Genomic DNA, 21,694 nt, shown 5'->3' on the forward strand with positions numbered 1-21,694 from the left:
TAAGCAGAAAGAGGACTTAGAACACAATTCTCTTTGCAATATCTCCCCAGATCAAATAGATTTAACTTAAAATGTTGAGGAAAAAGCATTCGCTGAAGATTCAGTGCTCATTTTTAATTATCAAATCCCAGCAGCTCTTGTTCACGTAACTAAGGAAGACCAGAGCTGGAAAGAATTCCTGGTATCAGCAAACACTTTTCAAGGCTCCTTTGTACATCATCAAAATGCAAACACTCAATTACAAAACCCTCTCTGTAGGTTCCCTCAACAGTAAACCCCTATTTTACGTACCTTCAACAGTAAACCTCTATTTTTCTTGTAGCTAAAGCTACTGTGGTCTCAATAGCACATGTAACCCCCCCAAATCATGAATACAAATACCTGAATAATACAGAGGCACTTTTAAGGCACTGTTTAGGACAACCTGGAAGGCAGAACTGGTGTTCAAGGTGCCTCTTTCTCAACAAAAGGCCTGTGCCTACATGGCTGTTCTTTGATTTCACACATCTATTAGTTCAGATCTTTTCTATCAGATTCTCTATTCCCATTCCCAGTTAATTTATCCTTCACCAGGCCCAAGTTATGAGTATTTACATGGAAACATAGTGGGGCACAAACCAGCTGCTGATCTTAAAAGACGTGCAAGGGTTCCCATCAAGGCAGAAGCCTGACTTTACACACCAGTGGTATGATTCCCATCTACCACCTCCTTTCAGGAAAAGGAAAGGTCACAAGGGCTTTAAAGCAGTAACACAACACAAGGTTTACTGGCAAAAAGACACTGGTTAAATAAACTTTATCAGGATCTTGAGAAATGGGTATGGTATAGGTATGGTTCTCTTGGAAAGCTTTGGGAGGGATATTAATGAAAGCACACGTTTAAAATGAGTTATTACAGTGATCAGACGTTGCAGTCATTTACTCTCAACAGTACTTTTATGAGACATTTATATATTCAATAATTAAATATAAAATCAAGGATGAGTGTCACAAAACAAGGAAATGGTAAGGCTTGAAGCCTGGTCAGCCCCCAGATTGCCCTTCTAGTCACTGTACCTTTCATTTTGCCTTTCATTTTACATGCTGCTATTCTTACACATAACAAAGCAGTAAGAAAAGTTAATGCAGATTCCTTGCTGAAACTTCAAACCTACTTCAACTTAGTACAAAAAAAAGGGGGGAAAAAAAAAGAGAAAACACTTGCTTGTTAAAAAGCAGGAACTGTAAGAGACATTCATAGACATTTTTGGACTGACAGAACCGAGGAAGTAGGGACAATGCAAACAAATTTTCAGACTATCAAAATGTAGCAGAGGATGTTTTTGCTACCTGTTGTTTACCTGACTGTGATGTGCTGCATTATTCCTCACTTAGAATTACTGGCAACCAAAATAAATGCCCACAGGCAACAAGAAAAAAATGGCAGATGCACACTGATCAAACCCTTCTCCTACCTAGGAAGGGAAAATGGGCAGGTAAAAAAGCTGAATGTAACAAGTCAACCATGTCCACATCCACATGTACTACACAGGAAGAACATTCAAAAGTATTGACATGAGACAGTGATCCTATAGTTTTCCTTTTCTCTTTCAGTTATATATATATAGATAAACAGCACATAGGAGAACACCACTAGAGCTTTCACCGTGGCCAACAGGAAAATTCTCACAAATATAAAAATGTATACTTTCCAACTGTTAAGAGTGCTGCAAAACATAATCCAGGTGAAATGGAAGAAATATAATTTCTCATCGTGTAAAAACAACAACGAAAAACCAACCCCCTGGGGATTTACACAATTCTCAAACATCCAACTTTGCAGTCCTGAACATCTCAATCCCTACTACAGCAGGACGTGGTATCACCAAAATAAATGAGAATTCCTTGAGAGTGGTCATACCACTGGGACACATGAAATTTAACTGTACTAAAATATTATTTAACTTGGATTTACATTCAGTGTTTTGGAGGAAGGGAATGTGATAATCCCTTCATGCTTTATCCTTGCTGGCTGCCCACCCAGGAAGCATTTTTGTTATTACTTCAAGAGGAAAGGAAAGGTGCTGGTAAGAGCCAGAAGGGCAAGTCAATGATCTTGATCATGAGCCCTGTTCTTTGGATGAAGTGTGTAAAACATTTTGTTAAAAGCCTCCATGATGAAAATATTAAGAACAAAAAGGTCTCATTAAAAATACAGGGCATTTCTGCCCCTTCTTTTAAGTTCAGAGCTCGGGGGAAAGTGTTTTGCTAGAATTAACTACAGGTTTGCTGTAATAAACATATATGACAATGCCCTACATAACACAGGGCCAACCACAGACTCCAGACAAAGGTGATTGCTTTAGGTTTCAAGTGGTTTATGCATCTCTTTTTGTATAAAAGGAACAGAGACACTTCTGGGACCTTCACTGCAGAGCCTTTGCCAGTGTCCAGCTTTTGGGCAAAGGAAATCTTGCCACACTGCAGAGTCACAATCTTTGAGGATGAGGACGTGAAACCCATCATGATTCAGAGTCTGAGCCAGAACTGCTCTCTCGGCTGATTTCGATTTGTAGGGAAGGTAAATTATCCAAGCGACTCTTTTTTTGCCGAGACTGTTCTTTCTCCTTAATGAGAGCCCCCCAAACCCGCTGCAGCTCAGAATCCTCTTCCTCTGGAGACGCCACAGAGTTTTCAGGTTTATCTGAAGTCTTTTCTTGTGTCTTCGGAGCAGACCCCAGTCGGGTCCATAAATTACCTGATCAGATGAAAAACAAACATTTAAAAAAAAACCCAAAAAAACAGGACTAAGGAATTCTGGATGAGTCAAGGAATCAAATCTTAAATTCGCTGCATCCCTTTAAACCCCTCATACTCCTTCCACCTTAATGTCTGCCATGGAACTGATTCTGCTTTGAAGCAGGAGTTGAAATTAAACTACAGGAGGCTCAGGGCACTCATGTTTACTGTTGCCCATTTGCAGAGAATTCTACACATAGCACTGAAGTGCCACTGCACTCATTACACTTGTTTTAGTGCCCTGTTTTGACCACAGTTTTAAAGTGGTCCTTGACTTTTCAGCATACCTCTATAAAAATACTGCTTAGAAACATTCCCAGCTCCTGCCTACAAGTATTTAGATTTCAAAGCTCTGAACAAACACTTGCCAATTTATAAGTTGAATTTCACTCAGCTGAACCTCCTTCATGACTTTCTGCTGGAATCTCTCTCATACTCCAGAATCAAAGGAATTGCATTATTACACTTTCTCCACAGAACTAACCTGATTTCTTCTCTCTGGTGTCAGAGTAGAGGCCTTTCACATCTTGTTTGGGGATTCCTAACCTGCTGTGGACATCTGAGATTGGTTCCCGACGAGGAGCAGAGGTACTACTTGGAGGTTTAGTTTCTGGAGAATGTGGCCTTTTTCCCAGTCTTTGCCGCACATCTAGGGATGATTTCAGTGATTAAAATGACCAAAAACTCATGTTGCATTTACTCCAGCTCTGCCAGCTGATTTTATGCTTGTTCGCAATTTGTACAACTTAAAACCACAGCATTTGTCTAGTTTCATCTTTTCTATGGTCTTTTCACTTAAGTCTTTCATAATCAGATTTCAGTCCTGGCAATGTCTGCAGTACAAGATTTCATTTATCCAGATTTCATTTCATTTTTGGCAATAAATTTGACACTTAATGTTTTCAGGTTGTGCTCGGTCCAAAAGATCAGAAAACTAAGTTATTCCATGGCTTGCTGCATTTCTGCTTTAGCAGCACAGCATGAGATAAGATTCCATGAAAATAAGTATATATTCAGTAATTCTTTTCAGATAACAGATACCTTGCTTTAGAATTCTAATACTTCTTGATATTTTGCAGAACAAAATGAAAAACAGAATATAAAAATCCTAAATATATTGACACTTAGCCTTTGAATTGAATCTTGCATTCTGAAGTTTGGTTTAGCCAGATGTTCCTTGTCTCACAGGGAGTTCAAACAAAAATATGAAGGCAAAGGAAATTACAGAACTTTTGTGCCAACTTGTCAGAGGTCCAAAATAGGCAGAAGGGGTAAAATATACTAACAAAACTTTGGCATTACACTGATACAAAAGCATATCTCTCCCTTATCAGTCAGATAATCCTCAGAATATTAAGTAAGTCAGACGTAGATGAAATCATACACACTTGAGTCAAAAAAACAACAGGCAAGTAAGCTCAGAAATAAACCCTGCCAAGTGAAAGAACATCCATATTCATGTAATACATGTTCTTTCACATAATTGTAGTTAGTGTTTCACACTGGATTTTGTGCACGACCTTCCCTCTGTGCTGTGTTTGAGTCGTAGGGAATCTCTGCCTCAAGCAAATCACAAGAGACTGAGTCGGGGGAAAGAGACACAAGCAAAGAAAATGGATAAAAATCAACATCACTAAATAAGCTTTCACTGCCATGTATTTCATTTTTCCCCAAAGCAATCCCCAACCCAATCTCTGAGTGTGGAAAGACTGTATGAATGCAGAGCTTGTTATTTCCAGTGGAGCACAGATGTGAAATGAATATATAAAGGAGCTGACAATTACCTGATTTTACAGTGCTGTTTGGCTGACGTGGCCCAGTGCTATTCTGACGTTTCTCTTCTAACAGTAGTCTCACATCTGCAACTTTCTCTAATGATCCTTTGCTGCCAATCCTGTTTTTGATGTTACTGGTTGCTATGCTATCTGCTCGCATGGAATTCCTACAAAACAGATTTAACGTCCCTTAAATTAAATGACATTAGTGCAGTTCTTAAGTCTCTTTGTAAGTAAGATTACATCACAGAAAAAAAACCAGTATCATGATTTTTCTACTGAGAAACAGAGGTAAAAACATTGCTTAGATGAGCACATGTTCCAGTCAGAATCCTGAATTTAACAATAATCCCATGAATACTTCTGTATCCACTTCAAGGCAGGTATTGAGTTTGTCTCCTTAAGGCTGTGCCTCTGGGTCATAATTCAGCACTGATGAGCAGCCTCAAAATTGTTCAAGGCCTTGACATTATTACAAAGTATAACCATACTACTGAAGGGACGCTAATTAAAGTTCTTTTAATAATCTATAACATAGTTTTAATTATATAATCTATATTTTTGATTAATAAGCCCATAATGAGCATAAATTCCTTTTTGTCATCAACACTTAAGGGTTATTCTTCTTTCTGAGAAGAGAGGAAGGGGTGAAGAGGAAGGGGAAAAGAGAAGAGTTATTTCTCCCTGGCCTAGCTATGAAGTCCATGAAGTTCATTGTGGTTGTTTGCATAAATTTCTGTTGATTCTACTTCAAGTTTCATTATTATCAATGATCAGAATTCAGAGATCTGCAAAAGAACCTGTATTTAAAATCATGTTAATTTTATTAAAAGCCTGTTTCTGGATTACTTTTTAAAATATCTACTACAAAACTACCTTAAGAATTGAAAAAGCCTCTTCAACAGCTTGTCTTCAAGCTTTGACAGCTCTGCCACCGATTAAAATCTGGAATGCCTTTCCACTGCTGGTTTTAAAGAGTGAGAAACCTTTACCTAATATTTTTCAGCTGTGATTCCACCTCGTCTGCATACATTGTCATCTTCATGCTTTTTTTGGGAGAGGGTGTTGATATCATTTTCAGTTCAAGATCATAGTCCATCTCATCCGAGTCAGAGCCGCTGGCGCTCGATCGTCGGGCTGCGCTGCGCTCCCGGGACTGCCTGAAGGCCTGCAGCTCATCCCGGTACTCCACCACCACTCTGTCATCTTCATCCATGTCCTGATCCTCCTCCTCCTCTTCCTCCTCCTCTATAGGCTCTTCAGGAACGTTTACTAAGCCTGTAGCGAGGCAAACCCATTCTGATAAACTGAATTTTGTCATCCATGTGAAGTACTTCAAACCCGAGACACAAAGAAAACCCACCTCGCTGTAATGAGTGGTCCCTGACAAAAGAGTTTTGTAGTTCTCTAAGGCTAAAGAGAGGGAATATTTTGCAAAATATTCTAAGTGGAATCGATATTACAGAATAGCCTAAGTGGAAGGAAACTGCCACAGGACAAAAATGTCCCTGGTGTTCAGTACCTCAGAGGCCTGTCCAGGAATAAAGCTGGGCAGAGTAACTAAAACTGCCTCTTGCAGAAGGTGCAGTTCTTACTTCCTTAACTAAGCACAACAATTCCTGTGATCTTGGCAGGGCTTAATGTGCCAACTGCTGGCTCTGCAATAATCCTTTCAAGTCCTGTAAGCAGTAATGCCAAAAAGAAGGCATGTATCTTTATTATGAATTCATCACAGACTCTGATTTAAATATAAACAACTTAAATTTAGTCATCAGCAGTGTGCAGGCATCTCTTCAGAAAGCAGTACACTACCAACACATAAAATCTGCCATGAGATTTGATACATGCAGTGGCTATATTTTAACAGGCCAATCATATGAAAATTTGACACTGTCTCATGCCAGATTTTTATATGAATTATCTTTCTACCTTAGGGAGTAGATGAAGATATTCAAGCCTAATTAATAGAATTTTGTAGTATTTATTGTTCTATATCTAGAGATTGCTTTCTCATAGAGCAGAAGAATTGATTAAGCAAGTACAACAAATTGCCCAGAATTTTGAAGAAGTCATCCCTTCTTTTTCCCCTTGATGCTCCAAGTCCCCACATCCTAAATCTGTAAAATAAAAATCTCACATAAAGAAGCAGCAGCTATTTTGGTAAGCAACGAGCAGCACAGAGTTTCTGCCTCAGTCATTCCCTGCAAACTCTTAAATGTGATTCAGATTTATTTTTTTTTTAGAAAACTACCACACAACTCAGGGGGGATCAGGTGAGGTTCTGCTCAAGGCCCTCCCCTTACAGGGCTGTCCCACTGGGACCAGTTACCTGAGTGCCGGTGTTTATAGGGAGGAGTCAAACCCACATCATCCCCAATCAGGGTCCTTTTCTTTATCACATCCCGGTGGATCCGGCGGGAATGGTACCTTCGTTTCCTGGAACACCACAAAAAGAATGACACTCCTGTCACAGAGAGGGCACAATGACTGAGCTACACTGAGTCCTGCATTAAGGATATTCAGTTGTCACCTGCTTTACCAGCAGACATATATTTATGTCAGAGATCTGTTCTGAATGTTTTAAATATAAACCTTCACTTTCACGCAAAAATACTTCCTTGCAAATTCAAAGTCACATTTATTTACACGTAAGAAGCATCTACATAAACTGAATAGAAAGAAAATCCACCAATTAAAATCATTTTAGAGTATCTTGTCCAATTACCTGCAATGTTCCAATTCCTCTGTCCAACACTCACCAAGAGTTGCTCAGAATTCCTTTCATGCCTCCATAATTGGGATTGCCATATTTCATGTAGTACTGGCTCCGCCTTGCAGCTCCCAGCTCTTTTTTGTCATCTGAAAAAAAAACCCATCAATTATAGGAATTTTTCCCTCTTAGAATATCTCTTGCAGCACAGCATAAAAATAAATAACCACCCAAACATAGAGAGTGAAAGTAAGGCTGAGTACATCTTACAAATCAGCATTACTTCACCCTCCTGCATGAAGGATTCAGTTTTGCTGACACCTCTGAAATTTCTCCTACCACCACAGTTTTATTTGTGTCTGGAAACTTAATTCCAGGGAGACTGAGTTTCTACATATCAGCTTAACAGAGCTTTACATCCCTCTGTCACTGCTGGAGGCTCTACTTACCTTACTCACCACCTTTCCTTTCTTTATGGATGTGTCACTTCCTGCACGGTCCAGAAACTATATGGATTTTCATTTTACTCATAAATATAATTTAATATCTCAACTGTATTTAGCAATAAGTTCCCCTAATACCTCATCAGCATCTCAAGTTATATCCAGATTTATAAAATGTGAAATTTACCTCTTTGGAAAAGGGCATCATAAAACCTATTCCATGGTATTGGGAAGAATGCCCTGAGCCCAAGATAAAGCTTCCAGTAGAATGATTTTCATACAACTGGATTTAATTCACACATTAAATGTGGATTTATTGTAAAATCTTAACACCCAATGGTTAGCAAAAAACTAACAGTTTTGCAAACACAGAGTAGGTACTTTGAGTCATCAATTAGTCAACAAATAAAACTACAACAAGCAATTAATTCACTGTGCTTGTTAAGCTGGTCATTTACCTTTAGTAGCAAATCTCATGAATAGCTTGTTTCCTTTAGCCAGTTTATTGGCAGGGCGAAGATCATTACGCAGGAGAGAATCCTCTTCTACCTGGGAGAGGGCATCCAACTTTGGGGGCAAAAAAGGTATTTTGGACTCAAAAATAAAATTACTGTTGAACGAAAATGGATTGCTTGCAGAGAAGCAATCAACTGATTATTAAGAAAGTTACTTTTCAACTTATGTTCAAGGTGAATTTTTAACATAAATTGCCCTGAAAGTTTAAAACATTTTCTTCTCTTGCTTCATAACTTTATCTCAGATTATTAAATCCAGTAATTGTCAAGTGACAATTGTCAAGTGACATTACTGACTGAAATGCAGAAAATAAATAGCACAACTTGGACACTGAAAAAATGGATTTTTTTTGCTCGTTTCCTATCTAAATGGCTTTACTACGAGGTTCTCATGCCCTCACACAATGACTAAAAAGCTTTCTTTTTCATTTATAGCTGCTTTACAGAAGCTAAAATTCAGACTTCTGTGATGTATGAGTGTTCACTGAGCCATTCCTAAAGAAAATACTAATCACACCTATTATATACTCAGCCAGTGAAGATTAAATTACTTACAGGACATCAATGTGTGTGCTGATTCCCACAGATCTATGGACAGCCTAAATCCCATTTGTCTCTTTAAGCACTGCCTTCACTGCTGAAAGGTCACTGCCTTCCATCACTGTTCTTTCATTGCCTCCTCTCAGCAGAAAAGAGCAGCCAGACTCGCTCTCACTCTCTGGATGCTTCAAAATCTGCCTTCAAAAAACACTCTTCCATTGGTGTTATCACCAACAGCACACCTGCACCTCCTCTCATTCCCCATCTCATTTACTTTGATGACTGGGAATTGCAAACTTACATGGTTAAACCTGCAATGCTGTGAAAACTTTACACCAGTGAGAGCAAAACCTTTCTGTGTTTTCACTCCCCTTCTGTACTGACCTCCACGTCACTTGGGTTGTCATCCTCAACCTCGCCTTCTTCTGTCTCGTCATCAGAGCTTTCCTCCTGTTTTTCTAAGACAAATTATGGGGAAAAAACAAACAAACTCCATTTTAGTGCTTCAGCCCCATTTGATTATGATTGCCTGCATCCTCTGAAATCAACCTGAAGGTGTTTTTCCTTTCTCCTCTGCAGCCTAGAGAATAATCAAACCAGCAAATGCCTAGGGACGTGAGAAGCACTCGTGAGCACAGAAAGCAAACTAGAGAGCCCCTGTGCAGAGAACTGCCTGCAGCACACATGGATTATTAATTTAATTCTCTGAAAGCAAATGAAACTGCACTGCATTTTCAGGGTATGGCAGAGATCAGCAAGGCCACAATGCTGAAAGCCCATTTCCTTCAGTCTCCCTTTAAAATTCCACAAGTATCTACAAGTATCCAATACTAACAGTGTAAAACAGGTTAATCAAGAGCTTAGAGGTTTCTGAGAGAGAAGGAGGAAAAAAACCAACCTTAGTGACTTAATTTTGATGTGAAATAACTAAGAGTGCATGCTTCCAGAACTACTAAAATTGTGAGATGCTTGCACAGATTTTTGGGTTTCTTTTTTGCTCAGAGTTATACTGGTTTTTTTATTAAAAAAAAAAAAGTAGTGAATATGGACAGCTATCAACATATACCAATACCACTTGCAAAGATCTGAAAGTACTTCACAGACATCAGACTAAAAAAACCCCCTCTTTTATACTTCAGAGTTCCTTATATCTCATCCAACAATAGACCTGAAAACCTAAAATAGAGAGCAGCAGCTGTTCAAAAGATCCTGAAAATATTCCCAAGTGAAAAGAGTAACACTTTTAAAAGAGCACAATTAACCAGACTGAAACCAAACTACCCAAATTCAAACCTGAATAATTAAGGTTCATCAGGGACAGTATTCATGTACTTTCCCCCCCACACAAATTAGAAGCTTCTCACAGTAAAGATTGGTCTCTTGCTTCCCTAAATGTCTAAATAGTCCTCAAATTCCTATCCTAAAAACAGGAATGTAACCAAGCCAGATTGCTCCAGTGTATCTGTATGCATCTCACACCTTAAGATGTAATTGAACAGTCTGTACTTTATCTAATATCCCACTTTTCCAGATGAGCAGGAGTAATTTAGATGACAGTTTTTATTTTCAGATGTGGTGTGATGATAATGTAATATGTAATTCGCAGCAAACAAGATTAAATATATATATTCATGCTCCTCTTAAGCAAGACAGTGCCTAGTCTCCAAAACCTTCATAACAAGTCTTACTTGAAGCATTATCAACATCTGCCCAAAAATTAAAGTCACATGGATGGTTGAGGAGCCACTGCATTGTGGAGGAAACAAGAAAAGGGAGTGAGTTAGAAGGATCCACTCAGAACCACAACAATGTCTCACACCAGCCTAAGAGCAAGAGAGTCCTCAGGTAGCAAAAGGCTGATTTTACCTTACACACACAAAAGTAAAACAAATTTACAGTTCAGGCATTCAGGTACCAGATTTATCATGACACTGAGATGTACTTTTGCTGCTTTGCTCTTTTGTAACCAATCTTTCAGTGCTTCTTTCTTAAAAGTATAATGGCCAAATTTAGAGAAGATGCACAGGGTGGTGAAGTGATACACTGTCACGTTGGTGTGAAGGATATACTTAAAGGATGGTGGGGTATCAAAAAAGCAATCAACTGTGGCATTTCAAAAATAGGACATTTTCTCACACCTGCTTTTTCCACACTTAGAATCCATCCTTTCCCTGCCTTTGTACATCACACAGACTTATTTCTGTGCAACATGCACCACTATAAATACCAGATCTGAGTATGACCCTGCATCCAACATGTTCAGTATCGACTGAATTACTGCTTTTGGTCCAGTTCCAACCCACCTTTTAAGAAGCAGCTTCTTCAAAAGGTTTCCAAGATGAAAGCCTTTTTTAAAGTGGCAGAATACATTTACCTGAAACTATATGATAGAAGCTCCTTCAGTAATTTAGATTATGCAGTACCCCAGCATAAGTTTAAAGTTTCATTGATTTAATGAGATGAAGTCTATATATGCATATCTCCATCTACCTTTCTTGGTTTTTTCAGCTGTCTTCTCTTCATTGTTTTCTCTGGTCTTTGTTTTCTCCTGATCAGGCAAGGAACTCATATTTATTAGAGCCCGTGTTGCTGTTACTTCATCAAGCCAGACCACGTTACCTGTGACAGATGTAAACACACACAGAACCCAAATGCAGTCTGTGTAATCCAGCAGCCACATTCCCTGCCCCACTCCAGGGGAATTGCTGACAGAAGCTCAGAAATGCTTTTCTGTGGTGACATGACAGAAGAGGCAGCAGATACACCTCTTGCAGGGAAAGTCACATTCTTTAACACACTCAATAAGCTGGACAACACGGAATTTTCAAGCATATTACAAAACACAGCAACTGATGAAAACCAAAATCACTGAAATGCACAACCACAGACATTAGAGGCTTTCTGAGCACAGAAATCAGGGTGCTGAATGGGGTCAGTGTACTCATGAATGTGTTACCACACAAATGTGATTAAGGGAGCAGCAGGGGGGAGGAACTGAAGCCTTGATTTTTTTTTTCCCTTTGGCAACTTCACAGAACCTTGGACTTTACTGTGGAATTCTGTTAATCTTTTCCAAAAAGCAGGAAAATAGGGGAAAATAAGAGAATCTGCTCAGGCCCTTTGCACAGATTGTCGTGTACACAGGTCAACATGATTCAGTACGTGCCTTGTACCTGTCTCAAGTACCAACAGACAGTACTAAAATATAACCTATTGGGCCAATTAAAAGCACTTCATAGATGAAGTTGAAAGAGCTAAAACTGCTTAGAAACAAGATTTGAACAAAAACTTTCTGCATGGATGCACTTGGTGCAAATACAGCAACAAATGTCACTGCTCTGCTGTTGAGTGTAATCAGATATCAAGAAAACTACAGAGTGACCCAAAATAAGATTCTCTTCAGTTACTCAGACAAGATTTACAAGGTGAAGAACACACAGATATTAACTGCAATGAGTAGTTAATAACTTCTCTTTTTTTTTTTTTTTTTTTTGCCTGCCTCTTCTTCTCATCTCCAAATTTTCAAAGCCTTTATCATTTAACATTCATCAGTTTGAACCACAGCACACTGTGGAAGTGCACCTTTGCAGTAAGTCACCTTGAGATGTAATTCAGTCGGGAACATTAAAGTTTTTGCCATGCTGTGATGCAAATCTATGCTGAAAAGACAAAGCCTTTATCTTTTCATCAACTGTAGCTGGCATGCTAACTCAGATACAGCATGAAAATTAATCACTAAAAAGATATGTTCTAACCATAACTGGGTAAAGTATTGTTACAACTCTGAAGTTTGCATTTTTGGACTGGAAGTTCACTCTGGTTCCATGTTAAATTTACTCGCGTAGCATTTAAGAAAAAGGAAAGAGACAATCTTAGAAATGCAGCCTTGGAGAGTTAAGCTGTGCACCTCCAAGCTTATGCATCCCCATAGATCCATCTAGCAGCTCTTTACTGCAATTGTCCACCCAGGGTTTATTTGGTTTCAAATCTTCTGTCAGCTTGTGCCAGTACATCAAGCTGTCACATACAGTGACTTCAAAGTTATCAGTGTTTTGGAGAATACCATATATTTTGTCTTGCATTTGAATATAACTCCTTCAGGGTCATTCCAGGGAAACCCTGCTGCCAATTCTCAGGTCTCAGCCACGCTTGTCAATAAAACAGTTTCCAGCAATCCACTGGAAAACCTGCACTGGCTCCTATTTCTTTTTATATGATTCCAGTTACAGGATTTCTAGCTACATGACAATCCTTCCAGTTCCATGATCCCAACTGTAGCTCTTGTACAGCCTTCACTGTCACTGAAGAAAGCACAGCTGTTAACCACAACCACCTTTTATCTTGCTGGCAGTCTCCCTGCAGGCTCACTCCCCAAAAGAGCCCTTGCCATGTGCAGGTACATTCCTTTTCCCATCTATGTAAATCACATGCAGCTGCCATCTCCTTCCACCCACCAATTTCTCCTCGAGCCTGCACTACACAAATATGGCAACAAGTCTCCTCCTTCAGAGCACAGAACCATCCCAACCTGCCCAACTGCACAGCTCAATCACCTTCTCTCAGATCTGCTTTTTACGTCAAGACGGAAGCAGAACGTAATTTTAGACCTTTCACTTTTTCCACTTAGAGAGCTGCAAGTTATTCTGTGCTGTCTCTTCCCAATAATAGATACTCAATCAGATAGTGGGTTTGATTTTCACCATGTTATTAATTCTTTCCTTCTACATCTCTTCTGACTAAGGCAGACAGGGAAACTGAGACAAGCAAAGATCTGTGACTCTGAAAGCCACTGAGACATCTGAGGTGCAGCTACGACCAGTATGAGAAAAACCAGTAAGAATTACAGACAAAGGCTCTGTTTACTTACATGATGTGTCATCCAACCACTCGATATGAGCAGGAGGATACTCTTTGAAATACGCAAAGATGTCCTGTGTACTCATCTCATCCACTCCACAAATGTAAATTGTGTCTAGTCTCACTTTAGGGATTGCTACAAAGAGGAAGAGAAACAAAACTGATACTTATTCTGATCTTTTGTATTAGTAACATATGGGCTTACAAAGCAAAACATTTTAAATAAGTTAAAGGGAAGCTACTTGATGTTTGATGTGCCATTCTAAATACAGTAACTTGATTTATTCTTCCAACCAATGCAAAACTTTAATAAATTGAGCATTAAAAGAGGTTACATTACAAGCATTGGTAGATGCAGGGACTGCACAGCAATCAAACTGCCTTAAAAAGATATCTTTCTCTTTGAATACTGCCAAAATGTTATCATGAAGTATTAGAGAGCCAGAACACTAACAAGGCAGTGCACAAAGCACTTCCATGACCTGATGGAGAGCTGTAACAGGCCACAGCTTAGCACGTCCAAGCTGCCAGCTGGAAAAAAAGCCTGGAGAACTAACTGGGTGCCAAAAGCACCAATCTGTTGTGCTCACATCCCCTGGCTGATCTGCCTGTATCCCAACATGCCCAGCTTGCCATCAGTGCAGCTTCACTGTGGGTACAGCACAGAGTCTGATCTCCCTGTGCACAGGACACACGTGTACACACGTGTACACACACAGCGCTCCAGGGCTGCTCTTCCAAAGAATTTAAAGATTCTTAAAGCAGCACTGATCCAGGAGATGAATCCTGGACATGTAGCACTAGGTGCTGTTCCCAGGTAGTAAATAAGGCACACAAAAAATGCCCTCTTCTTTCTGGTGTGGTAAAACAAGGAGTGAACTGAAAACTGTCAAGTAGGTTTAAAAAATAGTGAAATTAAAATGAAAAGGTGGGAAAAAAAAACCAAAGTGATTTCTCTTGGCAAAACCTCTGTGAAAGCAGGAAATATAGGATAAATCAAGTAGAGGTACTGTGAGGAAGTAAACAAAGGGATCTTTTCTCCTTGACTTTTGGATGAACTCGTACCTTTCTTCATCATGTCCCGATCCAGCGCCACATTCCTTTGGGCGAGATTCACTTCAGCTCGAAAATGAAAGCGTTTTGCTCTTTGTTCCTTCTTCTCAATTGCTTCCTGCAAAATACAAAACAATGCAGTCAAAACAGGAATCACAGCAGCACTCTAAACAAATTGCACTGAAGGATCAGATACTTAAAACCTACCAGCCGGCAACAACCTGTATTAATAATTTCATTAATTATGGAGAGACCTGTGAGTTTCAGAACGTAGGAGTAATTCAGTAAAACATTTCTGTGCCACAGAATAGTTTTAATGTAGGTCCAGCAACAAAAGGGGAATCAAGATGCATGGAAAGCAAGGTATCTTGGACAATGCTCAGACTCCATGATGGAACAGTAACATTACCCTTTCCTCCCCAACAAAATGTAAAAAGGTTGTGCTCAAAGAGAAAAAAAAAAATCCCTTTTAAGAGAAGTATTTCCGCCACAGGAAAAATTCATTTTTTACGATTATAGAGGTTTTTCCCTATCTGTTTTTTAAATATATACAAAAATGTAAATTTGTCTCTCTGAACATGAATTTAAAAGCTGGCTATAGAGATTTTATTTAGACTGGCAACTCAGGCTCCTCATGAGCAACCGCCTGTGTGGATCTTGTGCAATTTTGGAAACTGAGAAGCTCCTTGTTCCACAGATTTTATTAGGAAGCATTATAGGTTTTGGATCTTAGTAACTGAAGTCAGATTTGGAACATAAACTGTGATTCATGCCAGCTATCTGAGCAGGAGGCAAAGCCTTTGTGCATGTTGAAAAAGAAAGAAATGAAACGGTTCCTCCCAGCAGCAAAAATGAAAACATGTTCAAGAGCCATAGCACAAGGATTACCTTGGAGGTTACATCTATTCCAGTAATGAAACTTCCAGCTTTGTTTTCATATCTCCTACTAGTGTCCTGAAACAAAGCAAAACGCTGATGAAATCTCAACGAACCCCAAAAGCAACACATTTGTTATACTGAAAAAAACCTGACCATTTCTATGAGAAATACATCCTCTTTTCCTTGATCCAAGCTACATCCCTTGACAGACAGGCACACAAGCAAGAACCTTCTCTGATGTCAGTGAAAGTAAAAGTACATGAACTGAACCAAAAACTTCCTTTACTGTAAGGATTCTTTCCTTTGATAAAATTTAGTATCCGTGTCACCTGCTGCCAAAATTTTTACTTTCTCTCAGCAATACGGGGGAAGTCATCAAATATCCTTCCCAAATAAGACCTGCACAATATTGGTTTTGGGTATAATTTCCTTGTAAAACACAAACAGATTTAGCAATGATACCCGACTCCTGAAGTGTCAGTTTGAAGCTTTTAGTCTCAAACATTCAGAACACGAAGCCTCATCTGTAAGTTTTTATTCCTAACTGTTATTTCAAACCCCACTTCCGAATAACGAGGTGAAACATTACTGGATAAAAATGGAAAACGATAGGGGGGAAAAAAATTACAAGTTTCCCATCCATCAGACAAGACTGTTGAATTCAGAGATGTACTAAATCCCACAGCCCCTGCACCAGTGATCCAATTCTGTCCCCTCCATTGCTTGCATATGTACAAATGGCACCTCTTCACTCTGACACACTCAGGACCATCACCTGGCAAGAGTTTGTGGAGCCTTTTTTAGGAGTAAACGTGTTATTTGCACTTGTGCTGCAATAATTATTTTGGCTAAAGGACCGTTTTGAGATGCAAGTTAGTCTCAGTTTAGAAATACCAGAAAACACATTCCAACCACTTTTCTTAGTAAGAGCATCAAAGTTCACCAAATGTTTAGAGTTACTAGAAAAAGTAAGGCAAAATAAATGTTATTTTTAAAGCTGAAAACCCCCACTGTCTGAGCTTGACTCATGGAGCACGAGGAAGTACAGCAGGGTGCTGTCTCGGGCCACATGCTCGGTAGGAGCACAAGCACGCTGGCAGACCGGCTAATTAAAGATTAGCTTCTAAAGCAATTTCCAAGAAGTTTGGAGAGCAGAAGACTACTTAAGATTTTAGAACAGCGACCCATTTTTCGCTAGTGAACCTAATCCTAACTAAAACTTGTACAGAAACAACTCGCAAGAATGAAAAAGTGAACAAAACAAACAAACAAACAAACGAAAAAACAAAACAGAAAGGAAACCCTCAAACCCCGCCGATCAGAGCCCACAGTCCCAGTGGCTCCAGCCCAGCTCTCCCGCGGTCAGTCGCTGTTCCCTGCTCCAGGTATTGCCTGTGTTCCCTCTGCACTCTCTCTCCCACCCACAGAGTCCTCTGCACTCCTCAACTGCACCCCAAACCCCGTTCTCCACCGCCTCCTTTATTCCTTCCCTTCCCACGCACATCCCGCCCGTTTCCTCTTAGGACTCGTCCCCACGCTCCCCTCGGACACCCCCCAGTCCCCTCCCGCTCTCCCTCCCGCCCCCGCCCCGTGTCCCCGCTGTCCCCACGAGTGCCCCCCGCAAACGCCCTCACAGACCGCTCACCCCCACCCCGACACCCCCCGCCCCGGGCGCTGCCCCCCTGCCCACACCTCGCGCCCCTCACCGGGATGAGCTCCCGCAGCGAGCGCCTCACGGGGATGGTCTCCAGCTCGCCCTCCTCCACCTCCATGGGCTCGGGCTCCGCGCCGCGCGGCTCCGCCGTGGCCGCGCTCGCCTCCGCCTTCACCGAGATCCGCAGGCCCCGCACGGCCGCCATGGCTCCGCCGGGCCCGCCCTCAGCGCGGCCAGCGAGACGAGCGCGCCGAGGCACAGAGCGGCGGGGCGGGCGGGGCGAGCGCCGCGGGAGCGGCACCGAGCGCCGGGGCGGGCGGAGCGCAGCGGCACCGGCAGCGGGAACGGAGCGGGAACGGGCGCTGCGGGGCCGGCGGGGCCGGCGGAGCGTCGCCCGCAGCCCAGCGCACCTCCAGCCCGGCGGCCCCCGAGCCCAGGGCACCCCCAACCCGGCGCGCCCCAGCGGTGCCCAGCGCGCTCCGAACCCGGCGGATCCGCAGCCCGGGGCACCCCCGGGGCCCGCGGAAGACAGAGCCCGTTCGAGGCCAAGGGGTTCAGGGTAGAGAACGACCACAGGTCCGGGGAGGGTGGCACCTCCACCGCGTACCCCCATCCCCGAGGAAAGGCACACGGTGAGGGGAGAAACACACAACCAGCCCTGATCTAAGTCCCTACGTGTATTAGTGTAGGAAGCGGAGCTTCCTGTAAAGATTTTTTTTTTTTTTTTAACTGTCTGAACTTTTACAAGGTTCAGTTTTCCCCTCCGCTCCATACTAGTGGAATTTTACATCTCTGATAAAATCGAACTAATTCCCAGCTTGCAGTTCTCCGAAGTGTTGTGTCCCATTGTGCTGGGGCTCAGTCATTCTCTTTGTCACCTTGTCCCAAAGTGTTCAGGCTGTTCCAGGAGAGGCCTGTGGCCTAAATAAACCACATGGTTTTATCTGTTCCCATGAGACAAGTTCTTCATTTCCCAAATTACACTAATCAGCTCCATCCCCTCGCACACAGCAGACCAGAACCCTGTCCTAGCTGAGGGTTTGCTCCTGCCTTGGCATCATTATTTCCCCATCCCTGGCTTGAGACCACAACTGAGAGGCTCCACAGCCACATCTCATCATCATTGTGAATTATCATCACACACAGCTAATTCCATTAAGAATTCCAAATATTCCTCCAACTGTGGGACCCTTCCCTCCTGTTCAGGCTGCTCCATTTCTTAATTCTGCACATTTTTCCAAACAAAAACCTGCTAGTCCATCCCTTACATTATGTCACTTTCCCTCTGAACTGACAGTACTTCCCAAATTTTGACTTTGTTATGCAGAAATTTTCCTGCTGGCAGCATAAAAGCTCCTCCCTACACAAAATCCAATAGCTCATTCCACTCATCACTCACTCCAAGATTATTTAAGTCTCTGCAGAGCTTTTTATGCAATAGCTCATGTCACCTGCATTCCATTTGGTGCTGACATCACACAGCAGCACCTGGCAGGAACCTCTGACACAGGTGATACTTCCAAGCCAGGTGTGAAGAGTTATGGCAGAGGCCACACACACATAAGGGGAACAAAGAACAGGAGTAAACAGGACACAGACACCTCCTGTAAGCAGCTGAGTCTGAACTAATTGCAAGAGGAAACACATTTCTATGGCAGAAACTCTATTTCTTCAGGTCACGGGGAAAAGAAACCAAAAGATGGAGCTTCTCCTCCTTTAGCTTTAGCTTTATAAGTAGGATGGAGTATTGCCATGTGATCTAGACCAGATTTACAAAGCCAAACCCTTCAAGGAATGGTTGGGGCTGGGTTCCATGACTCCAGGTCACTTTGCACTGCTGTCAGCAGAGAGCAGATGAAGCCTCTGGCTCATCCAGGTGTTTCCTTATTTTGTTTTAACATCCCTGAATGTCACCTCAGAGAGAACGTTGCTGTACTACAGCGCTTGACACTTGGCAGCATTTCGAGGCTCAGTCGTTGAACTCAGCAAGGGACTTTCTACTGATTAACTGTGGCTTTAGACTGGTTGCCAAAATTTTAGAGCTTCTTAGGAAAAAATAAGCTCTGGTAATTGGTAGGGTCAATAAAATCAGGAGAGGAAAACCAAACCTGGATACCAAGAGGGCTTTTACTGCCAGGTGGGTGAATAGAATGTTTTCACAAGATTTTACAACTTCTTTCAGAATCTTGTTATTAACAGTGAATTCTTTAGAATTACAACTGATTTAGTTTTATTTCTCTGAGACTGTGCCTCAGAGCTCTGTTTTTCTCTCACATTCCTCTCGGGCAATGCCTCTGCCTCTGAAAGTCCACCTGAACTCAAAACGTTCATTTTTTTTTCAAACCTGTAGGAAGCAGCTTTGGGCAGAAGGGCTCTACCTTATTGTAGCCTTTGTGCAGCAAGGGTGGGTTAAGGGTAATAAACTACTGAAGGGTTCAGTGGTTAAATATGGGAGGGAAAAGGAATTTGGAAAAGGCTACCAGTCTTTATCAGAAACGCAAAGAAAAGGTTGTTACAAATAATGAAGGTCAGAAAGTGAGTGTAGAAGGGAAGCTGTTGATGCCCCATCCCTGAAAATGTTCAAGGCCAGGTTGGATGGAGCTCTGAGCAACCTGGTCTAGTGGAAAGGGTCCCTGCCCATGGCAGGAGGGCGGAACGGGATGATCTTTGAGGTCTTTTCCAACCCAAACCATTCTGTGATTCTATCAAATCATTCCAGCATAAAAATACAAAAAAGAGCGGTTTAGGACAGGAGCGTTGTTCGTTTGTTGGTTTTGACCACCAGAGGGAGCTCCTGCAACAGGATTCCGAAAGTGAGAGAAACCCAAACCTGATGGAAAACTCCACTGATTCCTGTAATTTTGGGGATCGGCTGAAAGCAGGAGATGGGGGTACACGGATGGGAACTGGAAGGGAGGGAAGAGAAAGAACAGTCTGTGGGTCCTCAGTCAAAAAGAGACTTTTTTGCCGAGGTCTGGCAGGAATCAGAGAAATGGTGAATTTTGCCCTGGTAAAAAAGTCCTGATTGGTTCCTTTGTTTGTTTGTTTGAAGCCTGTGAACACTGAACAGAACGGACACGTGTTCTTGCGGATTTGATTTAACTCTCCTGATGTCCTGGGCTCTTAACAAGAATCTGCAGGTTTTCAAACCTGTGAAGAACCCAGGCATGGAAGTGTGTGTGCCATTTCTGCAGCTGGCTCCCAAACCCCACACATCACCAGGGAAACTGGGACTCTGGCTTCCGAATAGATTACGACTTCCTACCTACAGTCCATCTGGAGAGGGAACAGGATCAGCAGAGGAAGGATGTTCATTTGTGAAACCATCGGATAAGCTGAAATTAAGCACCTGGTGTTTTCTTACGGATTTGATGAACCACAGGCTCCCACCTGTAAGACAGAATATTTTCTCACTGGGATGTTGTGAGGGTTAATACAACCCTGGTTACCTGACACAGTGCCAAAGTCCCATCCTCCAGGAGACAGTTACAGGGCTCCAAAGTGTCCTACAAGAAAGCAAGATGCTGTGAGGCAGGAAAGAGCACAGCACCCTCACAGTTCGGGACAGCTGTGCTCTGACATTGTTTATGCAAGTGCTGCCACATGGAGACCGCACAGTTGAAAAAGCACATTCCTTTCTGGAAAAAGCTCACAGAACTGAGCAGAGCTGGAGCAGAGTTCAATGCACACTCACAGATATTGCTCTGGGATTTAAGAGATCTTGAAGAACAATCTGAAAGTGGTAAATATTGCTTTGCTCTTACAGATGTAATTCTTGATTTGTGCATAGCCACACACATGCATTCATCTGTGGCACCAGTGGAACTTAAGCTCTTCCAGGTTGCAGACCTCTGTGGTAATGCAGTCAGTTGCCCTGAATAAAATTCAACTTTTTCTTTTGCAGGGCTATTTTTAACCCAGAACAGCTCGTTGGCCCAATTCAGCATGTAGTCCCATGAAAACAGCTGTGCTGGCACAGCCATGGAGTAGGAACATGTGGCTGGCAGGGAGGATGAGGGCAGGAACTGCTGGCACAGCCCTGAAGGAAAACACACAGTGAGCTGCAGCCTTTAACGAGCAGGATCACAGAATATCCTGAGTTGGAAGGGACCCACAAGGATCATTGAGTCCAACTCCTGGCCCTGCACAGGACATCCACAGGAATCCTGAAATGTGCCTGAAAACATTGTCCAAATGTTCCTTGAGCTCTGTCAGGCTTGGTACTGTGACCACTGCCCTGGGGAGCCTGTTCAGTGCCCAACTATATTCTGGGGGAAGAACCGTTTCCTAATATCCAACCTAAACCTCCCTGGCACAGCTCCAGCTGCTCCCTCAGGTCCTGTCACTGGTCATAGAGAGCAGAGATCGGTACCTGCTCCTCCTTTGCATCTTGTGACGAAGCTGATGAGGTCTCCTCAAGGCTGAAGAGACCAAGTGACCTCAGCCACTCCTCATAAGGCTTCCCCTCAAGGCTTTTCACCATCTTCATA

General features: G+C 42.0%; 1 protein-coding gene across 1 annotated transcript; it reads right to left on the reverse strand.

Moving 5' to 3' along the window:
• Positions 1-763: 763 nt before the first annotated feature.
• NCBP3 (nuclear cap binding subunit 3) lies at positions 764-17,439 on the reverse strand. Its single transcript, XM_064677383.1, has 13 exons — positions 17,257-17,439; positions 15,560-15,625; positions 14,684-14,789; positions 13,629-13,754; positions 11,252-11,380; positions 9,146-9,219; positions 8,165-8,273; positions 7,313-7,412; positions 6,883-6,989; positions 5,546-5,831; positions 4,563-4,720; positions 3,263-3,427; positions 764-2,737 (listed from the first exon to the last, which is right to left on the reverse strand). The coding sequence occupies exons 1-13, from the start codon at positions 17,407-17,409 to the stop codon at positions 2,502-2,504; spliced, it is 1,815 nt and encodes a 604-aa protein (XP_064533453.1). The 5' UTR covers positions 17,410-17,439; the 3' UTR covers positions 764-2,501.
• Between the last annotated feature and the right edge of the window lie 4,255 nt (positions 17,440-21,694).

The sequence above is a fragment of the Pseudopipra pipra genome, chromosome 21, assembly GCF_036250125.1.
Source record: "Pseudopipra pipra isolate bDixPip1 chromosome 21, bDixPip1.hap1, whole genome shotgun sequence".
NCBI lineage: Eukaryota > Metazoa > Chordata > Aves > Passeriformes > Pipridae > Pseudopipra > Pseudopipra pipra.

Excerpts from the sequence above, each read along its gene's own strand:
- NCBP3 (XM_064677383.1), bottom strand. The coding sequence starts at position 17,409 with ATGGCGGCCGTGCGGGGCCTGCGGATCTCGGTGAAGGCGGAGGCGAGC. Across the intron at positions 15,626-17,256 it reads CGCTGCGGGAGCTCATCCCG|GACACTAGTAGGAGATATGA; the intron begins GTGAGGGGCGCG and ends GCTTTGTTTCAG. Across the intron at positions 8,274-9,145 it reads ACAACCCAAGTGACGTGGAG|TTGGATGCCCTCTCCCAGGT; the intron begins GTCAGTACAGAA and ends TTGCCCCCAAAG.